Below are 25,531 nucleotides of genomic sequence, written 5' to 3'. Positions count from 1 at the left end.
AACATATCCTTTAAAGGACAAATGACTCATGAAGAATTGGTTAAGGAGGATACATCATGTGCAGATACAGAAGTGCAAGATGCTGCTACTACAAGCAACTGTCTGGGGAGAGATCACAGCCCAGTATCATCATCTGTACATGGGGAAAAAAAAGAGGACAAAAAATAGAGTTGGGGGTGGGGGAATTGTGATCCATTTTCTGAATCTATTAAAATAAAAAATGCTGTATTTCAGGAACTCTTCATATTCACAGAAATAATCTTTCCATTAATCTGCTCTTGATTACAGTGACTGTTTTCTTAACATGAATAGCTTCATCTCTGATGTGACATGTAGCACAAGAAATAAAAGATTCAGCCTTAAAGCACACCCAGCTAAAAATGGAGGACAAATTTTGGAGAGAACTACACATCACCCATGATGACAAACAGAAAGTTAACAGTGACAGAGTGGGAAGCAGCCAGATCAAAAGTAACCAATGTCCATAGCTCATCTTTAAAGATAAGAGATGGCATCAGAATTTAAGGTATGAATGGATCATTGCTGACTCAATACAGAGTAACAGTTCAGTAAATATACCTGTACTAGTCACTTGCTTTCTTTGTAAAAGATAGAAGAAAAAAGGAATCAAAACCTTCAAATTATAGAGACAACTTACTGGGCAAAAATGAGTTTTTTCTGTTCCAAGTCAGCCAGAGACCACCACCAGGAAATCAAGCCTTTCACACCCTCCCACTAGGAAGCAGAGACACAAGTTATTTTGGATGCACTTCATTTTTCAAACGATCCTCACAAAGATTTCACAATCATTGCTTAAAACAGACATGATACCCTGGGCATGAGGTAACAGTAAAGCCTACCTGTTGTATCATCGAGCTGGAAGACAGAAATGGGGCAGATTGACATGGCTCTCCTGGGTTTGGTGTGTGGGGACCCATGGCAGATCTGACATGGCCCTGTAAGCTGCCACACTGCTGGCGCTCTGGGAGGCGAGGCAGGCTGGGAGGACTAAAATCAGCAGCTACTTCGGCTACTTCGGCTACTTCTCTGACCATACCGAGCCAGCTCTCGTGTAGCTAGTGCCACGTGTAGCTCACACATAGGGAGCGTTGCAAGTACCAGAGTCTGCATATCTGAGTTCCTGAATCCTTGAGGTGAGATTCATCAGTGCAACCACAGGTGTCCAAATGTCATTTTTAGACATCTTCATGCACCTGAGACATCTGCATGACATTGCAGACATCATATGGGCAAACAAGGCTGAGGGGATCCCCTGGGCTCTCGAAGGCAGCACCAGAAACCCACGGTCACACAACTGAATCCCCCCTCCCAGCACCTTCCTTGTGCATAATGAAGGCACTATCCTTTATGCATTCAATTCAGCTCATCTACCTCATTTGTAATAGGAATCTTTCTTTTGACAAAAAAACCCCTGCAAAATCTGCCACAGTGAAAAGGTATGTTTATTCCCAGATGAGAATAAACTCTCCCTCAGTCAAGGCCACCCTATCCGAACAAGTCCTTTCCCAACCAGGTCCTCTCAGACAATCCTTAGACAGACCTCGGCAGGCGGCTGCGAGAGGTGAACCTTCCAACTTCATTTTATAGGATGAACATGTCATTTTAATGCCTCTGACAAGGCCATGCTTTATCGAGTGCATGAGCAGCATCCCGTCCCCGCCACTTACAGGCAGAGCTCCAAGGCACCGTAGGTTCACGGCCATGATTTTTGTTTACGGTACTTTTAAGGACAGAGCTTGGTGCTACGGAGGTCCTGTTTATATTTCAGCTGGTTTGGAGGCCAAGACGTAACACGGAGGTTTTTAATGCCCCTTGTGCTGGCGCAAGCTGCCCGAGGCTCTCGCAAGGGGAGGGCTTGCACTTGCATTTATTCTGACCACATTATGCCTAACTTCAGAGGGTGTATGGGGGAGATGACTGTCTCTGAGTGAAGAAAACCCATGAGCAAACTAAGATGGTCCAATTAATCAAGAGTACCCTGCTCTACCTGTGGTTTCTGAGTTAGACCGTAGGAAAAAGGATAGTTTATCTATATGCAAACATGCTCACAGTTTCACTCCACTTTTTTCTCCATAAGAATTCTCCATCCTACAGTGCAGTTATTTGCAAACTAGCTTAAAGGGCTCATTCACTGCCAAAGCCTACTTATAGGAGAAGAAAAAAGGTTTCTTTGCTCTTGATAAAAGAAATACGTTTAAGACTTGATGACAATGCATGATTTCTGTGCTATGCAAGGTGACTCAGTACCCTCTGAAAAGGCTTTTGGCTCCAGAGGGTGCGAGTGTTACGTGACAGCGAGGACTGCTGGACTGGCCTGTAGTCAAAGGAGAGCAAGTGACATACTCATGGTGGGATGGGAGGAGGAGGATGGAATGTGTCTTCAGAGGAGGAAGTATCTGTGGACAATATTCAGGGCAGTTGTACCCTTATTAAAGCTGCACCCTACAGCAGCTTGCAATTGGGAAGCACAGATCATGGTGGGCTTTCCAAGGTCTACCTGCAGCGCTGTGACCCAGTCCAGCGTGGTCAGCTGCACTGGGGACCTGGAAAAGAGCATTTTGCTTCTCTAGAAATCATTCTTCTTCACCATGCGAAGTCTTCGGTATGCAATAATTGGCAACCATCACTGGTTATGCTTATCACCTCGTAAAGCCAGTACTCCTTCAGCTGTTTAGGCAACCAGTATCACACTACTGCCAAGGTTGCTCCTGGGGTGAGGTTTCCCCTTTCATCTCCCCCAACAGCAGATTGGGACACTTGCTTGGCACAAAAGCCTCACTGCTAAGAGGACCCAGGGACAGGGGTGAGTGACATGTTGGGTCCCAAAGTGTGCATGGAGCAGGTAAGTGGGGTAGTGGTGTAAGTAATGGAACAGCTTTTTAAGCAAACAGCAACAGGTTTAAGGACAGACAGAAACTCTTACCGTGCTGCTGCAGGCATGCAGTGCTGCTGTGCAGTGCACCTCTCAGAAATGCTCTGATAGGATTGAAATTAAATTGCTTAGATGACGACTAATTGATCCAAGTAGCTGGACTATCATAGGTAAAACCAAACAGTAAGTTAGACTTTTCTATTGCATTCTTTCATTTTAACTACCAAAGGTACCATTTGAAACTTAAAGCAGGAACATTTAACTTGACAGTCTCTCTCTAAAGACAATTAGTTTAGAGGCAAGACATTTAAATATTGACAGCTGCTGATAAATATATACATATTTTTGCCAGTCACAGATAATTTTTAACAGCTTAATCAGTGGTTTTTATGATGACTAAGATCGGTGTGTTCATACCAGTAAATACACCTCTATTGCTTCTTGAGAGATAATTGCTAGGCATTATATCATTTAATATATAATAATTTTTTCCTCTCTCCCTGGAACAGAAATAATTCATAGGTAAGAGTATTACTGGGTCATACCGGGGGCTCCTAGCTAGTGGTACATAACAAAGTATTTGGGGACTGCAACTACCCTAAAATACAGTTTAAATCATGTTTAGACCATCATTGTACCTCAAAGGAAGGAAAAGCATATACTTTCTTCTGTACTATAGAGAATATTTACATTTAAAGAAACTATTGTTTCAGTTCAAAACTTCCAGGCAATCTCCAGTCTGTTTCTTTGTCACAATATCACTGAAAGTTTTAGCACAGACAGTAGCTATGATACATTTAAAAGATCTTTTAAGGGCAGAGCTCACCGTTGCAGTGTGCAATGCAGGGTCGTGCGCCCGCCGCAGAGCTTCTGGCTTGAGAACACCGTTTGCTTAAGTCGCAAGCAATGCTCATTAGCACTTGCAAAGTCCTGAGTATGTTTACAGGGTTCAAAAATTATTTGGATTAATAAAATCAACTCCCGCACATGGCAGTGAAGAGCACAATTGGGTCAGTAGATCTCCAGTGTGTGGATTCTGAAGTGATTATAAGTGCCTGTTCTGTTTAAGAGATTAAGTAGCACTATCTAAGGACTTGGAAGGATTTTAAATGCTGAGATGTTTATCAGGTCAAATATATATATCTCTCAATTGTTTTCAGTGATGGATTAAACACATACAAAATCTTTCCCTAATGTAGCTTCAGCTACTGTTCAAAATGAGGTAGTCTAACAAATGTATTTAGGACAAAATAAAAAAAAAATCCATGTGTGGAAATGGGACCAAAGGCTTTATTCAGAATCCTTTGAAGAAATGCCTCCTGTGTTTTTTAATCAGCAGTGTGCTGGTACGAGTGCTGCATGTTCACAAAGCTATATTAGTACGCCCTTTCTTGCGCTGGGGTCCCTCTGGCTTTGGATAGGTTAAGCAATTGCTAGTATTAAATTAGCACACTGATTTCCACTGGTAAGAAAGTTCCCGCATCTTAAATTACAGATAAACTATTCCAATAGAGACAAGGAGAAAATGAATAAATGTACTCTTACAAAAAACACAACAAAAAAGTAAACACATCTGAGCAATTGCAAAGATAAGATGTATAGATCAGCTGAATAATGATTAGAGTATTTCTAAACCAGATAGGTAAGTATGTGTTTACTCAGTGTAGCTGAGCTAAGCTGACTGTGCTTCAGCAAACAGCACATAGCTAAGGAGAAGGCTGAACATTTTAATGTACTCACTACTGCACAATAATTAAGGAGAAATATATTTGCTGCAATTGCAGCTCATGCTGGGCAACTTCTCCTACAACCTCATTTTAAAGCTACTTGTATTTTTACTTTATTGGGTTGGAAAAGTGAGCTTGGTTGGAGCAAGCAGAATATGCTAGCTCTTCTATTTTAAAACACTCTGGTCTTCTTCACTAATCCATCACTAAAAGGCACAAACAAATTCACTCTGAATACAGCTTAAAGAGAACTAGGATGCTCACCTCCATTTATGGAAAGTTTTGAAGGTGACAGGGAAGAGGATAAAGGGGGCAGTCCAGATTTTTTAGTGATGCTATGTGGTACATTTCATTAATGAAAGGCTTGCATGCAGTGTGTTTGCCAAGGGACACCAGTTTTCCCAGGAACACAGGGACTGGCCAGGGAGTTGTGGTCTTGGGTCCTCTTCCCAGCTCTGCTGTTTCCCTGATAGGTAGCCTTGGGCAAGTCATGTCAGCTCTGAAACGTTTAATTTCCCTGTCCTTGTAGGCAATCAGTGATTGATTTCCGTTATGAGAAGTTTTACAAAATGGGGTTTATACTAGCTCTCTACAACTAGTCCAAGTCTGGGAACCACACTCAAAGCAGAAGAAGTCCAAAGATGAAGAATAGAAAATTATCAAAGGTCTCTGAAAGTATGGCCTCGGAAAAAGCTGAAGTACTTGGATTGATTCATTTCTACAGAAGGGAAATGAGATGAGACATGACAACAGTCTTCAAATATGTATTAGGCAGAAACAGTTCTCTGCATGTGTACTGGGCAGAAACAATTCTCTGCATCCTTTGCAGATAGAACAAGAGAAACAGGTATAAACTGCTACAAGAGAAATATAGGTTAGGCATCATGAATTATTTTCAGAAAGTAAAAAAGGAATAAGCTTCCTAGGCAAGCTCCATCTTTTAAACATGTTATAAACAACAGTAGAGAAGAATCTGCCCCAAATCATGCAAGTATAGCTGATCATGCGTCATGACAAGGACATCTCACTGTGCTGCCCTGTTTTCAATGACCCTACATCTCTGATCTCCCTGAGAAAGCTTTGTGAAATGTCTTACATACGTTCATTATCATTTCTTAATTGAGAAGTATCTGTTATCAAATACAGTCTTTTCTGGCTGCATTCTGGCTGTATAGACTTTTTCTTGTGCACCAGAATATAATATACATTAGGACCACGTTTCTAGTTCCATGTTTTTTGGTCCATATGAAAGCGCCTTTAAAGTCTAACTTCCCTCTTCGTTATTCTTTGATTAGCTTGTTCTAATTTCCCTGCAGTTCACATGACACAGTTCTCTCTTTTCCCTACCCAGTGCTAACAAGGCAGCAGCTCAGCTGCTGGTTCTGTAAAAAAGTCACCCATGGGATTAACTGCGCTCCAAGAAACTGCTTCATAAATTTGAATACTTTGATATGATAAATGCCAAAGCCAACTTTACAGAGATGAAGGACTATACGTACTTCACTGCTGAGGCGCTTCCATACAAGTTCTCCCTCAGCTCAGGAAGGAGGCGACATGGTTGCGTCACATAAAGGCACAAATGTTCCTAAAACTTTCCCCAAGGAAGCAGAGCTTTGTTCCACTGGAGATGAGCACAAGTGGCTAAATGTGACATTTGTGTCAAAACACTTCAAACGTGGTCCTGAAGCATTATCATGCTCCCCATGACATCGTTTAGGGAAACCATTTCTTCCAGCGCATCGTTCCCACAGCTGGTGGTCATTTTCCCTGTTGTGCTCCTGGGAAGCTCATCTCTGGGTGGAAGAGAGCAGGTCCAGAGGGCTGGAGGCACCTGGGCTTCAAATATCCCACATAAACCTTCCAACATGCTCTGAGACGGTTCATGTGAGAAATGTGGCACATTCACGTGTTCCTTACTTCTCCTTTCCACAAAGCAGTGCTAACAACACTTGCCTGCCTCCCAACAGTTTTCTGAAAGAAAACCAGGTGATGTATGCAATATTCACCAACACCTTTCAATAGAAACTTCTTTAGAAGTATCAATATATTAATCTGCATTTAGAGCCAATAAATTGACTGAACAGGTTTGTCCATTGAAAATAAAGGTTTCTGTGTCTAGCCATATCATGCGACACAGCAGGGATGAAATCTGTCAGTGCACTCTATCACTTCAGCCAGCAATAAAGTGCAGGGCAATTTCTACAGAATCAGTGGAGCTGCCACCAACAACACTGTGCGGAGAAGCTCTCCATATTTCAGACAACTGGAGTTCTTTATGCGGCTGTAAATAAGTTACCCTTCAAGTGCCCACCAATCTATTGTGGTTTTGGTGGTTTTTTTTAACAAAAGTGAGATATTCGCAAATGTAGGTTGGTTATTATCTGCTATTGCTGGACCTCCCACTTGCAATCACAGTGGAAACACCTTGTTCCCAAGTTCCCTGAATGATGTGGATTCCCAGCTGGTGCTGCAGCACGGTCTGCTGGAGACCTCTCCTTCTAAGGTACTGCCACTGAGTAGTCCCCATGAAGCCAATTAAAGAAATTATTCATGTTAATATGAGTGCAAGTGATCCTTAAGCCCTTAATTACTCCCTGTACTTTTACTGTTTAATTTCTATGCACCACTCTGACATCTTGGAGAGTTTGCCTTGAAACCGCGTGCTGCAGTCACCACAGCTCATGAACAGCTTAGGACTCCTGATGTAGGGTGGGTGCCAGGGCCACCCCCCACTAAGCCGTCCCTTCTTATCTCTCAGTACCCGCAGATTGCTCTGAAACTTTTTATACTCTTTTATCCATTTCCTTTGAATCGCTACCAGAAAAATTGCTTAATCTCCAGCACAATACTGCAATGATACAACAAAAGTGTAAAACCTAAAGCACGCCAGCCCTTACAGATGAACAGTAATTTATATAAGGTGATTTGTTACTGTAGCTTTGCTAAAATATTGCCAGACTTGAATAGTTTGAAATCTGCTAGGCAGAATTTAGATTGCTGAGCAACAAAAGTCCAATGTCAACTGTGGCTTCTTTACCTCCAGGTCTGCAACTAATGCTAAAGAGAGGTTGAATTTAAATAAATTTATTCTAAGCATGACTGAAATGCTGTAAATAACATATCAGTTAGTATGCAGGAATATACACTACATAACACGGGACATAAAACACACTAAGTGCTGTACCAGCCTAGCTTTCAGGGGCTTATTTTACTGCACTATGCTTCTACGTGGCAGCTTTCACTCTCGAGGCACATTCCTATTAATATTAATCAGGTCCGATACCAAGCCCAGGACAGGGATCGAGAAGCTTGAGAGCGTTCGGTTCACAGCTGCGCTCCTGCTCGCAGCGGGACCCCCAACTTCAGAAGGCTGCGGCTGCACAAGACGAAATGTCAGCAGATACCAGCAGCTGGCGAGCACGGCTCCTCGCCCCCCACAGCCACAGGCAGAGGAAGCGCATCGGTGGCATCAGCGGCTCGTTAGCCACGGGCAGAATTTATGCACGCTCAGAGACCACGGGGCTAATTTGATTGAGCAAGTTATCCACCGCAATCAGTTCGTTCAGCCATAGCTGCCAACGTGAGATGCCAGCACGCCTAGCCTGGCTCCGAGGTGAACCAGGGCATTATTTCAAGCAGTGGGAGGACCTTGCGATGGAGACGGAAGCTGCAAAAAGTTCAGAAGGCCAAGTCTGGAGAAAGCCCTGACATCTTTACAATCCACCCAGTGGAAAACATTTTAAAACTCCAGTAGAGCTTGGTTCCCCAAAAAACTTCCCTCTAAAATACCTTTACAAGGAGGTAAACTTTCAAGCAAGCATGCAGTATTTTCCTGGAAGCATTATCAAAGCTAATTACGTATACATTTCATTAGTTAATTACAAACTGTAAATAAGCGGGGTGAAGATTTGTGCCTGCTGTAGTGGAGGCAAATGTTACCACAATTCTTATTTAGTGCCAGTCTTCCAAATCACTTGCATCACCAGGAGCGTGCATGGTGCCATGCAAGTGATGGACAGCACCAGTAAGACAGGGAGTCCCTTGTCTAAAGGCATGAGACAAACCAGCAAAACCAGAGAGAGTGCACAGGCATTTTGGAATGAAACACTAATTGAATGACCACATTTTTAAAACTGTTAAAATAGGCAACATAGCATATTTTAGCAGGATGATTACTCCAAATATATGGCCATATGGGAAGGGCAGAAGTCATAAATGGATGACTGCAGAGATCAGAGGATCACTGTTGATGATCACAGAGAAAAAGTGGATGAAGGAGAGGCTCTGTGCAGACTGGTATCAGGATATGAGAAGCATTAAGAAGTGAAGCTAGTGCCTAATCATTCTTCTGATATATTTCTCACGTGGACACAATAACAGTAGTTAGGAAACCAGCACTTCCATCAATAGTGATTAAATCTCTATTGCCCAAATCAGAAGTGTGTAAATACAAACGAGAGGCATTCACCCTCTATTACCGCACGGCTTCTGTCATGTCAAGCTGCTAGAGAAAATTGTCCTCCTATGGGCCAAAGACCTGCGACGTTTTGTCCTCACCCACACCAGGGCTGGGCATGACCTTGTTGCTTTGCTTCACCTCTGCCCAGACAGCGGTGAAGGAGCACTTCCCACAGCCCCCAGCTACAGGCAGAAAACAGTTTACGACAGCTAGTGAAAAGTTTGCCACCTACCCAAACCTATTTAAAAAAAAAAAAAACTAAAAAAAATGACATGGTTACAAAACTGTGGGCTCCTTGAAAAAGCCAGTCTATTTTAAAAGGTATGAACCTTTGAAGTTTTAGACTAGTTTTACTAGGTCTTTTAACACAATAGCTCGCATGCCCTAAAGTGGGGAATACCAAATTAATCCTAGCTGCAAATTGTTCAGCCTGACGGTCCATAGTTTAATCTTCCGACTGTGACTGATAGCAAGCTTATATCTCTTAGCGAGCTGCTCGGGGGCTTTGTTCAATTAATCTGAATTTTTTATCTGCAGATACTTTTGATTCGCACAACAGGTAGATGACAGTTCAGGAGTGCACACATTCCCCAAAGCTTCCCACCATCACAACCGAGCTCCAGTGCAGGATCACTGGTAAGCCATGCATAATTCAGTACGTTTCTTAGAGCAACTACCACTGTGCCAAAGGAGCAGGACTGACTTGTGCGCATAAGAGAGAGTTTCTTAGCATCAGCTTTTTTCTTTTACATTTTCATGCATCTTACTTTCAGGTTTAAGCTTTTTTAAACTACATCTTAGACATTTTTAGAACATACTAACTATTAATGTGTTTGGAAGGCATACAGAGACCATGACGCTACCTCTTATTCTTCTTACTTTCCCACACAGCTTGACAGTGTACAGGCCTGTTCTGTATCTAAATTTACAAGCTGTGACAAGTGATAAATATCCTAATTCTAAAAAGCTATTGTGTACCTCTGAGACAATTAAAATTCCTTAGATACCTATATGCAGTACATAATACATTTAGTCAACATTAGAACATGTCAGAGAAGGAACATTTTATCCCAGGACACATCCAAGCATCTAAAAATAGGCCTTCAGTTTAAATAAAAGTATTGTAATAATGTTCATTGGGAAATCCCCGTTCCTCAGATTACGAAAGTAATATTAATTCCTAGATCATCTCGTACTGTGCAGTAAGAAGTGAGCAGAAGAGTTTATAAAAAGTGCCAAATAAATTACATAAACTTTTTTTTAGGAGAAAAATACTGGTTAAAAGTGATGCATTTTTAATTCTTTCATCTAACCCAAGAAAGTCATACCACGCACTTCAGGACACAGACTGAGCTCTGGCCCACCCTAATCCACACAGTTTAGCAGCAAGAGAAGGGGATACAAGGGTTTCCCAGGTTTGGTCATGAGATGTTTTGATCAAGATATGCCATTTTATTCAAAACATGTCATTCCTCACTCAGTTTTGCTTAGTTTTCTCTGGAGGTTGTACATACCTTTCCAGGAATGGTTGGCAGGAAGACAGTATAACTGTAACGTGTGATAGAAAGGAAGTTAACAACTGACCAAATATAAATATTAAGCTATCATGGCACCTGAAATGTACCCTATTTTTGAGATGCAAAGCAGTGGTAGAAAACAACTCATTCCTTCGCTTACTGTATTCCTTCTCTACTTTCAGTGGTGAGGTAGAAGGGTGTCTCCCAATTGTTTTTTTGCCAATTAGAAGCTATTTTCTTTCTTTGTAGCAGTTTAATTAAGGAATATCATGGAATTTGTCTTCTTTGAGAAGATTGCTTTAAATAAGAAAACAAAAAGAGATGACTGATGTCACGTTCAGCTGGAGAAAGGTTCATGACATGCAAGAACTAACTGATCTGGGCTCGTTTTGTGTCATCAAGGTCCACTGTGCAGAGTTAGCATTGCTGGTGGTTGCTCCTGGCATCGGTCCCCCAGCTGGCCAGCATCGGCATCATCTCCATTGCATTCTGGTTAGCAACGTCTACCTTTTTATATAGAAACACATACGGTACAACACCTAACAGCCCAATTCAGATGGTGTGCACTAACATAACACAGTAACCTTCTGACCGCTTGGTGAATCTGCACACAGCAAGAGATGTGCTCCATTCTGAGATGGACCTCACCAACGCACAATCAGATGTCGAGGTTCACATGGGAACGCTGCCAGCTATTCTGGCAAGGTCCCGTTCGCATCTGTGAATAAGAGCACTTTATTCTCTCATCCTAAATGCTCACATTTCTGCATAAGTATTCCTGATTGTGTAGCCTTCTATGGATATGGTGATGGTAACTTATACTGCATGAAACCATATTGGCAGTCCGTGAAGTTGGGAACAGCATAAATCAAAGATTTACACCATGTACCCCAGCTTAATTGACTCCTTGCCATAAGGAACAGTCAAAGCTTTTTTTGCAAATCACAGTTCAAACCGAACAACAGCAGCTTTCTCCTCCAACCACACCAGCCCCACAAGTGGACCCTTAAAGCTGGCACATGGGAAGCATCCTACCATTTCTCAGGCTCATGTCCAAGGGACTGAACATTTGCTAGCCGCTGATGGTGGTATCACTGATGTGTAGTGTGCCAGTAGCCTACAGTTTGTGATAAGTCCCGCCCGGGAGGAAAATATTCTGCAACTGTTTCCATTTTATTCAGCTTAGTGTTCTTGGTTGGAGGGTCTCAGTTTGTCATTTTTCTGCCACTGCTGGTTTACTTATTTCAGACCTCAGTTAGCTTTCTTCCAGCTTTTAAATTAACTTTGGAAATCCCAAATTGAAAGCCTATGGTCTCGCACCTGTCACAAGACAAAGAAGCACAACATTTTGAGCTGTTTACAGCCTCATCTAATCTTGCCCAGGTCTCTAGAGACTGTCAAGCAGCAAGCTGGAAGGAAAGGCTGTTTAAGCTGCAATTTTCAAGTTCTTGTATCACAACTAACAGACTTGTGGCAATACTGAAAGCCTCAAAAGATGCTCTTTCTTCTTTTTATTGCAGATACTCTCAAGAGCACCTGGAAGACTTACATAAATGACCTCAATTTTAACCTGTTTGGACTAGATTAGTGTGATGGAAAAAATGTCATGGGTGAGATTCCAGCCCAACCTCTACATGGGAAAAGTTTTTCCTCTATAAATAGCACCGCACTCTTTTGGCTGTAACACTTCTCTTGCTACTAAATTAGAATTCACGAGTCTTCTACAGGATTCATAATGGGATCAAAGATTAGAAACTTCTTTGAAGTTTGTCTTCCTTTGCTCCACTCTTAATACATACCTGCACTAATCCACCATGGTTCTCCTAAACTAATCAGTCACTCTCCCTCCCCAAAAGGGACAAGTATACAGGCTTTTTTCAAATCCCCATTTATTTGTGTTCATTATCCACACTTCATTTTGCAAGGGCATAACATTTTGTTAATTGATTTTTCATGTATTGTAAAGAGGCCAGCTCTGTTCTCTGAAACCTTTTGGTCTAAATGCGATTTGCCGGTAGTATTTACAGTATTTATAACTTTAGTCCTGTTTATTGCTAGTAAGGCACACAGTGGATTGAACTGTGTGCTTAACAAATTCATAATATTTCACCTTTGACAACAGCTATTAATAATATGATTGCAATGAGATCATCTCAGACTCACTTTTTTAATTTTGTCATTCTTGAAAGAGATCAAAGAAACACTGAACCTCAAGGTTATTTGCCTCTTGTTTAGGAAAAAAAGCTAACAGCCTCACTGACCCTAAGCAGAAATTACACAAGGGAAAATATAATTTCAAAAATCCTTTCAAAGTTTCCATAATTCAAAACTGTGACATAGGTATTTCTTTGTCTTGCTGTAACTCAAAATTGGCTCATAACTGCCATATCAAATATCTTATATCTTTTAATTAATGCTTAGTTTTGGGAAAAACTCTCTTTGGAAAAAGCCTATTGTCATAGAGTCTGTAATGATTTTTGTCATTGACAGTAATTGGTTCAATTGGGCACCTGTTTGACTCATGGATTTTAAAGCTGGAGTCCCTCACTGTGCTTACCAGCTCCAACCTCACAGACAATACAAAATGCAGAATATGTGGTGCTTTTTGGAGATGGATCTTTATGGATTTGAATGCATCTAGATTTCCAAAAGCTTGAATTTCCGAAAGCACAAAACCTGTGGATGAAGTCAATGAAATACCCCAGTGATGGGCCCCATAGTTAGACATCAGAATTAACCCTTTCTAAATACTGATTTAAAAACTGTAATGAAATGCATGAGAGGGATATGCTGAAGAGGAAGCATCTGCTGCAGGAGCAGCAGAAGTCCTGCAAGGTCATACTTCATTAGTGGGAGACTATGAAGATTTTAACTGCAATTTCATTAGAAGGCAGATTAGTCCAGAATGGAGAAAGAAAAAAAAAAGAAAAAAAAAGGAAGAAAAAAGTTTTTAAAAAGAAAACAAATAAAAGAAGAAGAAGAGAAACGGAAGAGCTCTCACTTCTTCAAAGCTTTATTTCTTAATTTTTCTTTGGGCTAAATTAAGAGATTAATCCATTTCAATGAATGCCCACAGGGTTCACTTCTAAACGAGTATTTCCCTCTCATCAGATAGAATAGGAAGATTACAGTATGAAACGGAGACAATTTATAGTGAATTTTCTGGTCTTCAGACGGGTTTTAATTTGGATGTGACAGATATGTTCCAGTTGCTGCTTGCCTTCATATTTTCAAAAGGCCATTTTAAATGCTACTGTTCTGAGTGCTGTGCATCCCCAGAAAGACATGTGCTGTGCTTGCCCCTGTTACAGGCTCCGGACTGACCGTGGCTTTTCCCCAGACTTTAAAAGTCACACTTCACCAGCAGCTCTCTTCCAACCCAGGCTGCAGAGGGGACCAGCCTCATGTTGCCCCTCAAATCCCTATCAGACGGATCCCCTTCAGGCTCCCTGAAGACTAATTGCTTTAGAAAATGTGATTTAAAGACTGAAAAGAATAGTTATTTTAGAAATGGCTTCACTGATTTCTCTGTATCCCTCTAAAAAATGAATGAGGTCCATTCTACTGCAATAAAAAAACTAGTCATGCTCTCCTATTGACCAAGGCAGAATAAAACCAGCCACAGGACATCTTTAAAATAAAGAAGGGGCTGATGAAACAGCCCAGTATAGAGGTACCTAAGCAGGCTGCCACAGTAGCTACGTTCATGAGACTGATCACTGAATCATCTCCCCGCAGAGTCAAAGGAGAGGGATAGTTTGGGTGCCTGTGATGGGAATAATCTAATTGTGGGGCGATGCACTACCTTCTCCAGTGAACCTGGTGTCTGGCAGCCTGGTGTGCCAGTGGTTTGAACTGCTTTTTACCCTCTGCAGATTAAACACTAAGAGTCATGGTGACTAAATTAGGCGCTCGTAATCAGTCAAATAATCCTGTGTGGAAATGGGCCAGGAAAGAGGATTTGTCACTATGCATTTCTTCCTTGTCGCCCCATTACCCAATACCTGTGCAAACATTTGTACTCTCCCACCCCATTTTACAGATGGGAAAGTGAGGTGGATAATTTAAGTCACTTTTAAAAAGCCAGACAGAAATAAGTGCCAAAAACTGGAACTGAAGCTGCCAGGTCTGAGCCAGGACAATTTTAGCACAATTTAGACACAGAATCTCCCAGACCAGCCTTCTACAACTAAAAACGCAGATTTGATATGGCATTTCACAACAATAACAAACATGATGATTAAGTTCTCTGTTGAAGTGGAGCTGGCAAAATTATTTCAACTGTTCTTTGGTTATAAAAGGTGGGCTTTGCAGAAATGAAAGTTTCATGGATTTTTTTCAGTTTTGACAAACTTCAGCTCAGTAAATTTGCAACCCCTCCAAATGTTTCAGGTTGGCATCTTCATATAAAAGTAGTTCCTCATTTCCAAACCAGCTTGATCTTCCTTCCTTTACTTATTCATTGCAGGGAGTGGTACAGACCCTCCCAGTGTGGTACTGCTTCCCTCTTCTGTGTGCTCCAATGGGCAGGGGAAGAGGTAACAGTGTAAAGACATTATCTAAGCTATTAAAATATTATCACATTTAAAATACTATCACAAGCACTGTATCTAAACCCCAGTGAAATTAATGGACAAGTTATACTTCAGCACTGTTGTTTCAATCTCTGCAAACAGAGAGAAACTGCTGTGCCTACACCTCCAAGTCATTCTTTGAATGTTTTTTTTTCTCAGTTGTAACAACTAGAGTATGAAAAGTAAATGCTGAGAGTCTGGAAGGCAGCTAAAATGTCTTTTCATCCCTTGCTCTCCCTGGCTGACATACTGCACTTTTCCAGATGCTTCACCCCACAAAGCTGAAAATCCTAACTCGATACTGTTCTATTTTAGTCCTATTCAGAGCGAAGTGATGGCATAAAGTGATTCTTCCATCAAAATATTAATATCAGAGTAAGATCAGAAGGGAAAAAAATTTTGAATTTGTCATGTAGAAAAATGAATAGAAAATCAGTCATAGAAATATGATTGGAATGTATTTTCATATAGGAAAATCTTTGCATTTACACACTTATGTATTTAAGAACAATTGGTATATCTGTCCATCATGTGACAATTTTGAATGTTCTACCTTTTTTGGAGGCAATTAGCCATGTATTCAAGGCTTCTGTGCTCACTTTAATTTCCCCATTTCTCTGCTCACCTGAATCTGACACTTTGACATCTTTGCTTATTAGAATGGAAATTCAGCATTTAGCAAGTCCAGGCAACGCAAGGTCAAAAACCAGCATGAAATCTATACATTGGAGAGGGGATCATGCAAGTTTACATAACACATGCAGTTTCATGCTTCTATAATTTTAAACAAAACAATAGCTGTCATGAGATATTAAAACAAGTTTCAAAATATTCTTCACCATTTCCTTGCTCAGTCTGAAAAGCAATTGCTTCAGAGCTGTGGGTAGATATTGAATAGCATAATGTCTTTTAGTCTAGCACCTCGCTGGAGAAGAATTGCCTCTAACGCCATGCTATTATTCTATTTTAAGAATCTTAAGCAACAGGGATTTCATCACTTGAGTTGGAAGATTATTTAACAGACTAGTAGACCTTATGACTATGAAGTATTTCCTGATATTATACCTACATTCTTTCATTTCCTAAACTCATAGCAGTTACCATACCTCAACTCATTCTAAACAATCCGTCCTTCTTCTAATCCTCCACACATCAAACTGTTTCATGGTGCTTAATGAACTGTTTCCCATGTGGTACTTACAGCACGTTAGAGTCTATTCTGAGGAAGTACATAAAACTAATTACGTGAGCAGGATATTCAGATGATCAGTAGAAATGTAGATACAAGCGAGAGAACTCTAAGACCTCAAACTAGTAAAACAGAAACTACAGCCTGGGCATTGTATTACTGCACTGCAGAATCACAAGATAATATTGGGAACCACATCCCACAACTGTGGGCCTTTGGTGTACGACGTGAACCTCTTAGGCAAATTTTATTTGGGGCAGAAACAGGTGAAGCTTCAATATACTGTATTTAAAATTTCAAGGGAAAATACACGAAGTTAGGTATTTTGTTGTAAGTTAGCTATTTAGGAGTCTTTCCTTTATGTTTACACAATTGTTTAATTCTACTCCAAATCATACTGGTTTCAACCTTAACATGACTTTGCTAGTCATTCACTTTTTCTCATATTTAGCAGAGAAAACTCATGTTCCTCTTAGACTGAAGTATCTGAATTTTTCAATTCTAGCCAATTCAGAGTGTAAACAAACTCGACTAGTTTCCTGACATACAAAAAACCCCTCTGCCTAAATAAAGAACATTGGTTTAGAATATTATGCATTTTTAAACCTCAAAACCAGTAGGCCAGAGCTGAGGGTAAACTTGAACTTTTCAGGTCATCTTGAACAAAAATATTACTGGAAAAACCTATCAGTGGCACGGAACAAATTTGAGGAGGGCTGATAGCAGGACCTGGAGCTGACCCTCAGCCTGGGGTTTCCCAGCTGTCCCACAGGTGCCAGGCTGCGTGGCTTTGCCCCAGCAGAAGACCTTACGTGGGCCTTGCTGTACTGTGGTATAGAGCTGCTCTGATGTGGGAAGCCTTGGGATGGGAGGTGTGGAAGCGGCAGGCAGAGCTGCACGCTCGGGAGAGGACCATTAGTAGCAACAAAGGATGGACCCCCTCCATTGGTACAGCAAGCTCTCACTGCCTATGCTTCTCTGAGTTGTTTTATTCAAACACAAATGCCCTTGTTCACCATATCGAACAAAGAGCTCACCCTGAACCGTTTTAACCATTTTATTTTGAACGTGACAGGACAGCCAGTGGTGAGCCGTGGTGAGCTCCCCTGATCTATCCTAGGACCCAGCTCCAAAAAGGAATGGTCTTTGGCTTCTGCATCCCACCTCCTTCGGCAAGGTGAGAAGCTGCCTTACATGCCACTGTAATCGTGAATGAGCTTCACCCTAGCTCCACTGTGCAAGTTACACATAAGCACCAAAGAGTGGATTTTAAATGGCCAAAACAGACTAGTGACCCTGGCTTGCTGGTCAGTTCCCTGCCACAGAAGGTGGCGAGATGCCGAGCGGTTGGGATGTCAGAGCTGTCCCTCCAGCCTCAGCAGACAATTGGGCTGGGCCCCATAGGAGCAGAGCCCCGTTACGACTGATCCTGATTAGCAGCTGATGGCAAGGCTGTCGCAGTTGGTGTGTTATCGGCGAACAGCAGCCTGGCTTATACCCACACTCCAGGGATGGGACTCCAGGAAAGACCAGAGGACTAGCAGGCAAGTGCTGCACAGCCTGCCCTGTCCCTACCATGGGAAAAGAGCACGGCCCCACCGCTGCAAATCCATTTAATTGAGTTGATCAGAATATGTGAGCTATTGCCAGAAAGTCAGCCGAGGAGCGTAGCACAGGCTCGGTGCACATCCAGGCTCACTGCTTTCAGAGAGGTCACGGTAAGGGGAGAAATCTGGTGGAGAACAAAGCTGCCACATCGCAGCTCCATTAACAAACTTCCCTGCAACACAAACATCACGTCTCCTTACTCTAAACAAGTGGGGTTTTACTCTCTAGACAGTCTTTAATGAGTATTAGTATGCCAAAATGAGACACTTGGGATTTCTGAAAAGAAATGTAACCATCAGGGGTTTGGGAAGAGCTAGCACCCTCAGACATCTGGCAGGGGAGAGAAAAGCAAGAACAGGATCTCACTATGACCCCTTCAAGAATCACCATTTCCTCTAAAACACTCTGCCCCTAAAATAAACCCGTGTTTTCCTGTCACCCAGCCACAGTCATCTGCTTTTTAGCAACTTACAATACATCATGATTTTTTTTACGGCAGATACAAGATCTTGAGGTGAGCCCCTCCGTTTACAACAGTAGCAGCCCCTCTATTTATAATATATGCACACTTGTAAGATGTTTTCAATTACTTCTGTCTCCCTGACATGCAGAGATGCTGCTTAAATAGGAAATTGTGTTATCATATATGTTTAAAGATTTCTAAAGCTAGATCATTTTGCATTTTCTACCCTACTGAGCTAGGAAATTAACAGTAAAACTTTACCCTGCCCTCTAGGAAGCCTGATGTAGTCAAAGATAAGATCTCAGGTAGTAACTACAGAATCAGCTATTTATTTAATTTAAATAAAACCATCTTCCAGCAGACAGCGAAGGGAAGAAATAATATGTCATGCTAAGATTCCTGAGCCAATAGTTCTCCCCTACATCCACTCTTGGGGTTACTTTCTGCGCATGTTGAAGTGCACTGCTGATCTGTGTTAAATAAGCTGCGGTAGAATGGAAAGCAACTAATTTGTGCTCCCTGGGTGTTGGGCAACTTATTTAACTCTTGCTGGCACATAAGACTATAAATAGAAAAAGATGATCCATTTTCACACTGATAACATTTCTATGAAAGTTAATAATTCAACAGGAAGGAAACAATTTTTTCTTCCTACCTATCTGCCCTATCAGGAGTGATGAACGGGAGTTGTGTTGCCTTAATCCACAGAAAGCAGGTGATGTTAGGTGTCTTCTCGTGTGATGACTTACCCAAGGGCTGACACCCTAAACACAGGGAGTGCCTTCACCTGCTTGGCAACACATCTTCTTCTTCCCTCACCCTGGTCCAGGAGGAAGCATTATCCATTTGGAATTAAAGACAAATAAAAGACTTCTGGGCTGGACAGCTGTTCACAGGAACCACATCAGAGAGATGACCCTCAGGAGGGGCTCATTCTCTTGCTCTCCCACGGAGGTAGAGGGAACCTAGACAACTGCTTAGATGAGCTATCTAACTTGTCAGCAAGAGCAGAACTGATGGGTCCTATTTTTCATCAGGTGACAGGCTGAGCTCATCTCTACATGAATTTGTACAAGCAGAACACTTCCCCTGGGTAATTTTCATAACCGTCAGAAACATTCTTGCAACATGCACAAGTTGGTCACAACATCCTAATCGCAACATTAAAGAGGGTTACCATCTTCAACTAAGTGAGCTGGAACAAAATGTATGCGCCAAATAGTTCCACATCCTTCCAGTGACTGGAATATAGTTTCAGTTTTTATGGGCTTAATGTACAAATATAATATAAAAATACACCAGAATATATAAATGAAATCAACTTCTTTTAAGACGAATGAAGAGTCCGATGTAACTCTCTAGGTCCAAGATTACTAATGCTTCTTCTAAAGATTTAGCAGCCTGCAGCATCTTGTCTCCTCTGGTGCTTCATATCACTTGGTCCGCCCCGTCTGCACCCCTCCAGGGCTGATACCGCTTGCTTTGATATTGACACAGTTCAGGCTCAATCCAGTCTTCAAAGAAGAATGGGCATGAAAATCCCTCAATCCCCCTTTCCGCTCCGAGCCCAGGGCATGCACGCACTTCCCAAGGACCACACAATCCAGTGGGTATTATTTTGTATTTAATAAAATTAATGGTCTTTACAGAAAATAGGATTTGAAATGACATTTCAGCCACAAGATCCTTCCAAGTCTGGTAGATGAGATAAGAGCTACGAGATCAGTTCTGATCCCTTTCATATTACTGGCATTATTTGATAAATTTTCTAAACTATGATTAGTTTACATGCAGTTTATTACACTACATATTAAGAGGCAGAAGAAAAGCAGATGAGAAAGACTATGTTGCTCATTTTAGATAATCTTTGTCCTAAACTCTTCTGCATACTGCAATGTACTTACCAAACACAGTTTAGTGTGATTATTTACTTCCTTCAGCTTGTAAGAAGGGATATTCTAAGTACAAACAAAATGCAAAAATACCTCAGGTTCACTCTTAATGTGATTTTCTCTGCAACAGGGAAACCAGCCCCTTCTATATGCCATGTACATTCAGCACCTATATATCTATTATCAATAATATTTTAAAAAATTACACTGGGAAATCAAGATACCAAACCTACAGCTCAGTGGCACAGAAGACATTAGTGAGTGCTGCACACCTTACATTAGTCCTAAATTAGACACAAACTCCAGCCTGGACAATCCTGGAATACATCTATTTAATAGCCCTCCAGAAAGGACACTTTTTTGACTTACGGTTGGTTGTCCTGCTTTGATCACTCTGAGCACTGTCGTTTGACTGGTTGCTGGAGACAGAGGATACGCTTGAGCTCCTCACAAAACCAAATGCAGCCAGCTTAGCTGCTGGCAACCGTGAATAACCTGGAGGACGAAGTCCAGACTGGCAGGGCTTGGGGAGATTTGATTTTGCAGCACTTGAACATGAGCCTTTCTTAAGATCAACTGAAAGAAGGAAAAGAAAGAAATTTTTATTAATAAACTTAACTGGCATATACTGACCATTACCTGTATCACCCAGCTACGTAAAGTCAGTATAAAGACTGAATACAAGTTTTAACGGCTGCTCAAACTGCAGTGATGTCTTATACTTTGCTCCACTAAAAGTTCTGTGGAACAATTACAGCTGGCAATAATTTTTAAAACGTGAAATGTAGCAAGGACCCATGGGGCATAACTCAAACTTCCAGCAAAGTAACATAGTTCAAGTCTGCTAAGATTTTTTTTAATGTTATCTTCTTTTATGCTGTATCACTTTCTAATTTTACATTTGTTATGTGCCAATTAAAGGAAACTCAGACACAGAGACAAACATGCTATGCATAGCCTCCAATTTTGGAAACTATTGTAGAACACCAACAATCCTCTTCAAGGACACAGGACTTCTTTGTATTCCATCAAAGAAAACACTTCTTTGAAGTCTTTCTTTCAAATTTTGCTGAAAGAAAATGCCCTTTTCTTGCACCAAGCCCAGGAACAAGGACGTGACCTGTAAAGTTGTACTTTTTTAACATACCACCAGCCATTTCCATTGATGGACTTCTACTTACTATAAACCATCAGCCTAGTGAATGACATCAACCAAGTCTCAGACAACTGCCAATAGCGGGCTTATAATAGATGAAGTCAGGCAACAACAGTAGTTTGGCTACCATGTCCGCCCGCGGCAACTACTAACCGGTCACCTGTCTCTAGCTTGTGTCCTACCCTGTATTCTGCTGCTCTTGCTTAGGCAATCTCTTCTAGGCAAATCCAGAACATAGATCCATAAATGTGCCAAATTGTCTTCATGGACCCTGAATATGGCAGGATTATCTTCAAGGACCAAAGATTAGAGTTTGCTTCTGGATACCAAGTGGATCTGGACCTCAATTGTACATAAAATTTGTACAGAGCTTTTCTCTGTAGGTTTGACAATATCAGATTCCTGTTCCCTGTGGAATTCTGAGCAGTAAAAATATATACTAAAAAAAAAAATAAATTAATAAAGCTCTCCAAAAGCTGATGCTAGAGTGTTTAACCAGTTATCAGGACCGGTGGGTTAGGACAAAAGGCAGCATTAAAACTATCAACATATTTTGCCAGAAAAGGCCACAAAGTCACCCTTTTCCCATTCTCATTCGGTGAACACTATTTGTGCATTAGTCTGACACGTACTTCAAAGGAAGAAGTGAACATTCATAATATAAAGGAAAAATAGCAATTAACTGCACAGTGAGAATATGGTCTTCATATTATTACAGTATTTAATTCTTTTGTAAACTATGTAGGTCACAGCCTTATTAATTTTAATGAAGCATTACACTTTGAGGAGACTTTATAGAAAACAAGACTAACTCCTTTGAGCAGAAAAATGTTATGGGGATTTTGAAAGATAGTTGTGTACCTCATCACAATAATAATACTACGCTTTGTTTAACAAAACTAAGCCTTTTCTTTTGAAATAGAAATATGAGTAACAGCAAACTAAAAAGAGTTTTGTTATCCTATAAAACACATTCCTGTAAAAGACATCAAAAAATGCTCCTTGCTCAACAAACAAAATAATTTATATACTACAGACTCTTAAAAACGCATTTTCTGTACCCACTCTTCACAAGTTGAGGCCTTTATTAAGACACAAGGAGATGGATGTCTGACTGCAGCACCTTTATCAGCCCGGAGGAGGACATGTCGTGGAGAGTAACCCAAATGAAAATAATAAATATCCACAGTGTGTAATAAAAGACTGCTAAAATCCCCGTTCACTTTTTTGGCACCAACAGGGGCAATTTTAGACTCTGATCCTGAATCTGGCTTCATTTGGACGATGTGAAGATGGGCTCCGAGGTAGCTGTGGGCTCCAGGTGCAGGTGAAGAGCAGTGCAGGCACATTAGCATGGAGACCAGATAAGCAGCGATGTTTTGCATCAGTTTACTGCCAGGCTTGTGCAGCATTGCTTTGACAGTGGTCTATCACAGGTGGCTTATGGTTATCTGCAAAGCACCGTCAAGCCAGACTTCTTCCCTCCCCACTGCTGGGGACATTCACACCTCATCTAAATGACTCCACCGCAAGGCACTACAGAACCTGATCTCAACGTTTCCCTCAGTGCTACCAGCACAGCTTGCAATTAGTGTGAATGACATGAACTAATTTTCATGTGGGAACAAGAAAAAGTGTCCAGTGAAAGGCTTAATTTAAGAGTCCCAAATGCTAGAAATGACATACTAATCATCTTTCGGACAGAATCTTTCTATTTGACAGGACCAATATCTTCTTGTGTTAACAACTGCTGCACGGTGGGACTCAGATTGGCTTATGCCAGTATAAGGCTGCATTTTTACCATGAAAGGATGATCCTGTGCTCTCTCCCTTCCACAATCAGACTCGTCATGCCCCCACCAATGCTGATACAAACACTTCAGAAGAATTTTGGATGGGTCAGACCATCTTGTTTACCCAGCTGGCTGCACAGTCATACGCTTGCTAGTGGCTGGGCATGGCCAAACATCAGCCTCACCAGCTACCTAAAGGACTAATTACAGAAGGGCAACTGCGGGTGATAAAAGCCACACAACTCAGTCACAGTGTGCAAAATACTCCCTGTGTTGCATCGGTGACAGGACCAAGCCCAGGTAGCCCCCAGATCTGAAGCAGAGGCGAGTACTCGTGGCAAGCGGCTGCAGGAGCAAGGAACCCACTCACGTCAGTGGCAGTAGGGAACCCACTGTCTCTTGTGGGTTTTACAGGTTTCTGAAAAATGCACCAACACCACCTGCACTATGTAAGCTGAGAATTGAGATTCCTTTTTCCTAAGAATCTCTGAAAATTGAGGTGGAGGGAGAAATCTTTCCATTTTACAGCAAAAAGCTATAAATATCACAAATTTCCTGCAGCAGAACAGGGGAAATTCCACTGGGGCAGTGGGGGGAGTCGTTAGAAATGGTTTTATTTAAAAAGCATTTGAAATGTACTTGCCCTAGTACAGTGGGCATGGGACTCCCATGTCCCCAGCTCAACCGCAGGGATGCCCACACCGAGTCCCTGCGCTGTCCGTTCTCTGCACTGCTGTGCAACCAAGCACCTGCAGTCTGCGGCACACTGAGCACCATGAGTGACACTGAAGCAGAAGAATTTCCTTAAAACCAGAAAGTTTTTGGTGACAAAATGCCGAGACACCTCTATCTTTTCTTCAAAAGCATTCTCCCAGACCCAGGCAGAGGATTCAGTGTGTTTTCTCACACTTCCGTGAGTGTTTCAGTTTATGACTTCATTTCAAATTACCCCTGAACTAACAATATTTTGTATCTTGAACTCATGATTACCCTTAAATTATTTTTCAATTCTCTTCTTTGTAATCCAGCTCTTCTGTACCACGAGGACCTGCGGGCAGGACATTATCCTCATTAGGGGTGCATTCAAATCCTTAAAGCTAAGTCATTTTGTGTCTTCTTTCTCATTAAAATACATGAGACATCAGCCTATTGTACGTATTTTCTGTTCTAAATATCATCAAGTTTTACGATGGATGTTCTTTCTTTCTTTCTTTCTGTTTCTTAGAAGTATAGAAGCACTCCAGCAAACAAGATCTGGAAGTTCAAAACAAAAGTTATTTTAATGAGCAGCTTTCATTTTAATAAAAATCTGCCAAAATAAGCTTAAAAAATTGGCAAAAAATCTTTCCAGCTATCTCACTGCCTGAAGCTAATTATAGAATTAAGTATTGTTGTCTGCATGGCACACAAGTGATTTTCTATGACACTTCAAGCTGTTCCCATCTAGAAACATGAAAACTTTTTGAGGTAGCAACTGATTGACACAAACCAGATGTGTCTGGGGAGCCTTAAGAAAAGTCTGAGCTAGACTTCTTATGCATCCCCACTGCACATGAATCACATCTCCATGCACATATATAAGCAACTTTCATGTGACTTCTGTGAAAAATGAAATAGGTTTTAGCTGAATGAATGAAAAATTAAAGAAAGGAGTTACGCAGATATGTTCTTATGAAAAAGAATAGCGGTTCAAGACTTCAACTCTGCTTGCGATTCAGGGATCCTTGGCAAGACTTTGTTTTCTTGTGGTGGGGTTTTTAGTTGTTTTTTTTTTTTTTGACAGGAATTTCCATTAAAACTTTAATCATTAGATGTCATTTTCTCTCAGAAAGCTCACTTTCTTTTATAGGATGCTCTGAACACCATTATTCTCTTTGCATATTGGGGAATCTGGGGCAAAGAAGTTACCTGCAAGGTCACTGCATTAGTCAGAGATAATACAAGCAGAGTTAACCCACCTCAGAGTTAACCCAGTCATTGATATCTTTGCAAATTAAAAACAAATTACGCAAGTAAGAAGCCTATTCTGTTGCCACTACCTTTGTGGTTTCCTTGTTACAGACATAATGACTTCTCTCTGAACAAGAACTGAGGAAAGAGGCTTTAAAACAGAGGCTTTAATGATTTACAACTAAACAGCGGTGAGCAGGTTGTGCCCAGCTCCCCGATGGTCTCTCATCCAAATACTGTCAAGCCTGGGACAGTTCAGTTCCAAAGGCAAAACAGTTGTCACTGCTGAACATCAATTAATTTCTGATCG

General features: G+C 41.3%; 1 protein-coding gene across 1 annotated transcript in view; it reads right to left on the bottom strand.

Moving 5' to 3' along the window:
• The window catches only part of MTUS2 (microtubule associated tumor suppressor candidate 2), a 196,496-nt gene that overhangs the window by 157,027 nt on the left and 13,938 nt on the right, over positions 1-25,531 (bottom strand). Inside the window, exon 3 of the mRNA XM_010572701.1 lies at positions 20,692-20,898. Coding sequence (XP_010571003.1) covers positions 20,692-20,898 — 207 coding nt within the window. The remainder of the gene's footprint in view (positions 1-20,691; positions 20,899-25,531) is intronic.

The sequence above is a fragment of the Haliaeetus leucocephalus genome, unplaced genomic scaffold (assembly GCF_000737465.1).
Source record: "Haliaeetus leucocephalus isolate CR32 unplaced genomic scaffold, Haliaeetus_leucocephalus-4.0 Scaffold351, whole genome shotgun sequence".
Lineage (NCBI taxonomy): Eukaryota > Metazoa > Chordata > Aves > Accipitriformes > Accipitridae > Haliaeetus > Haliaeetus leucocephalus.
This window is presented reverse-complemented; position numbering and strand designations above follow the sequence as displayed.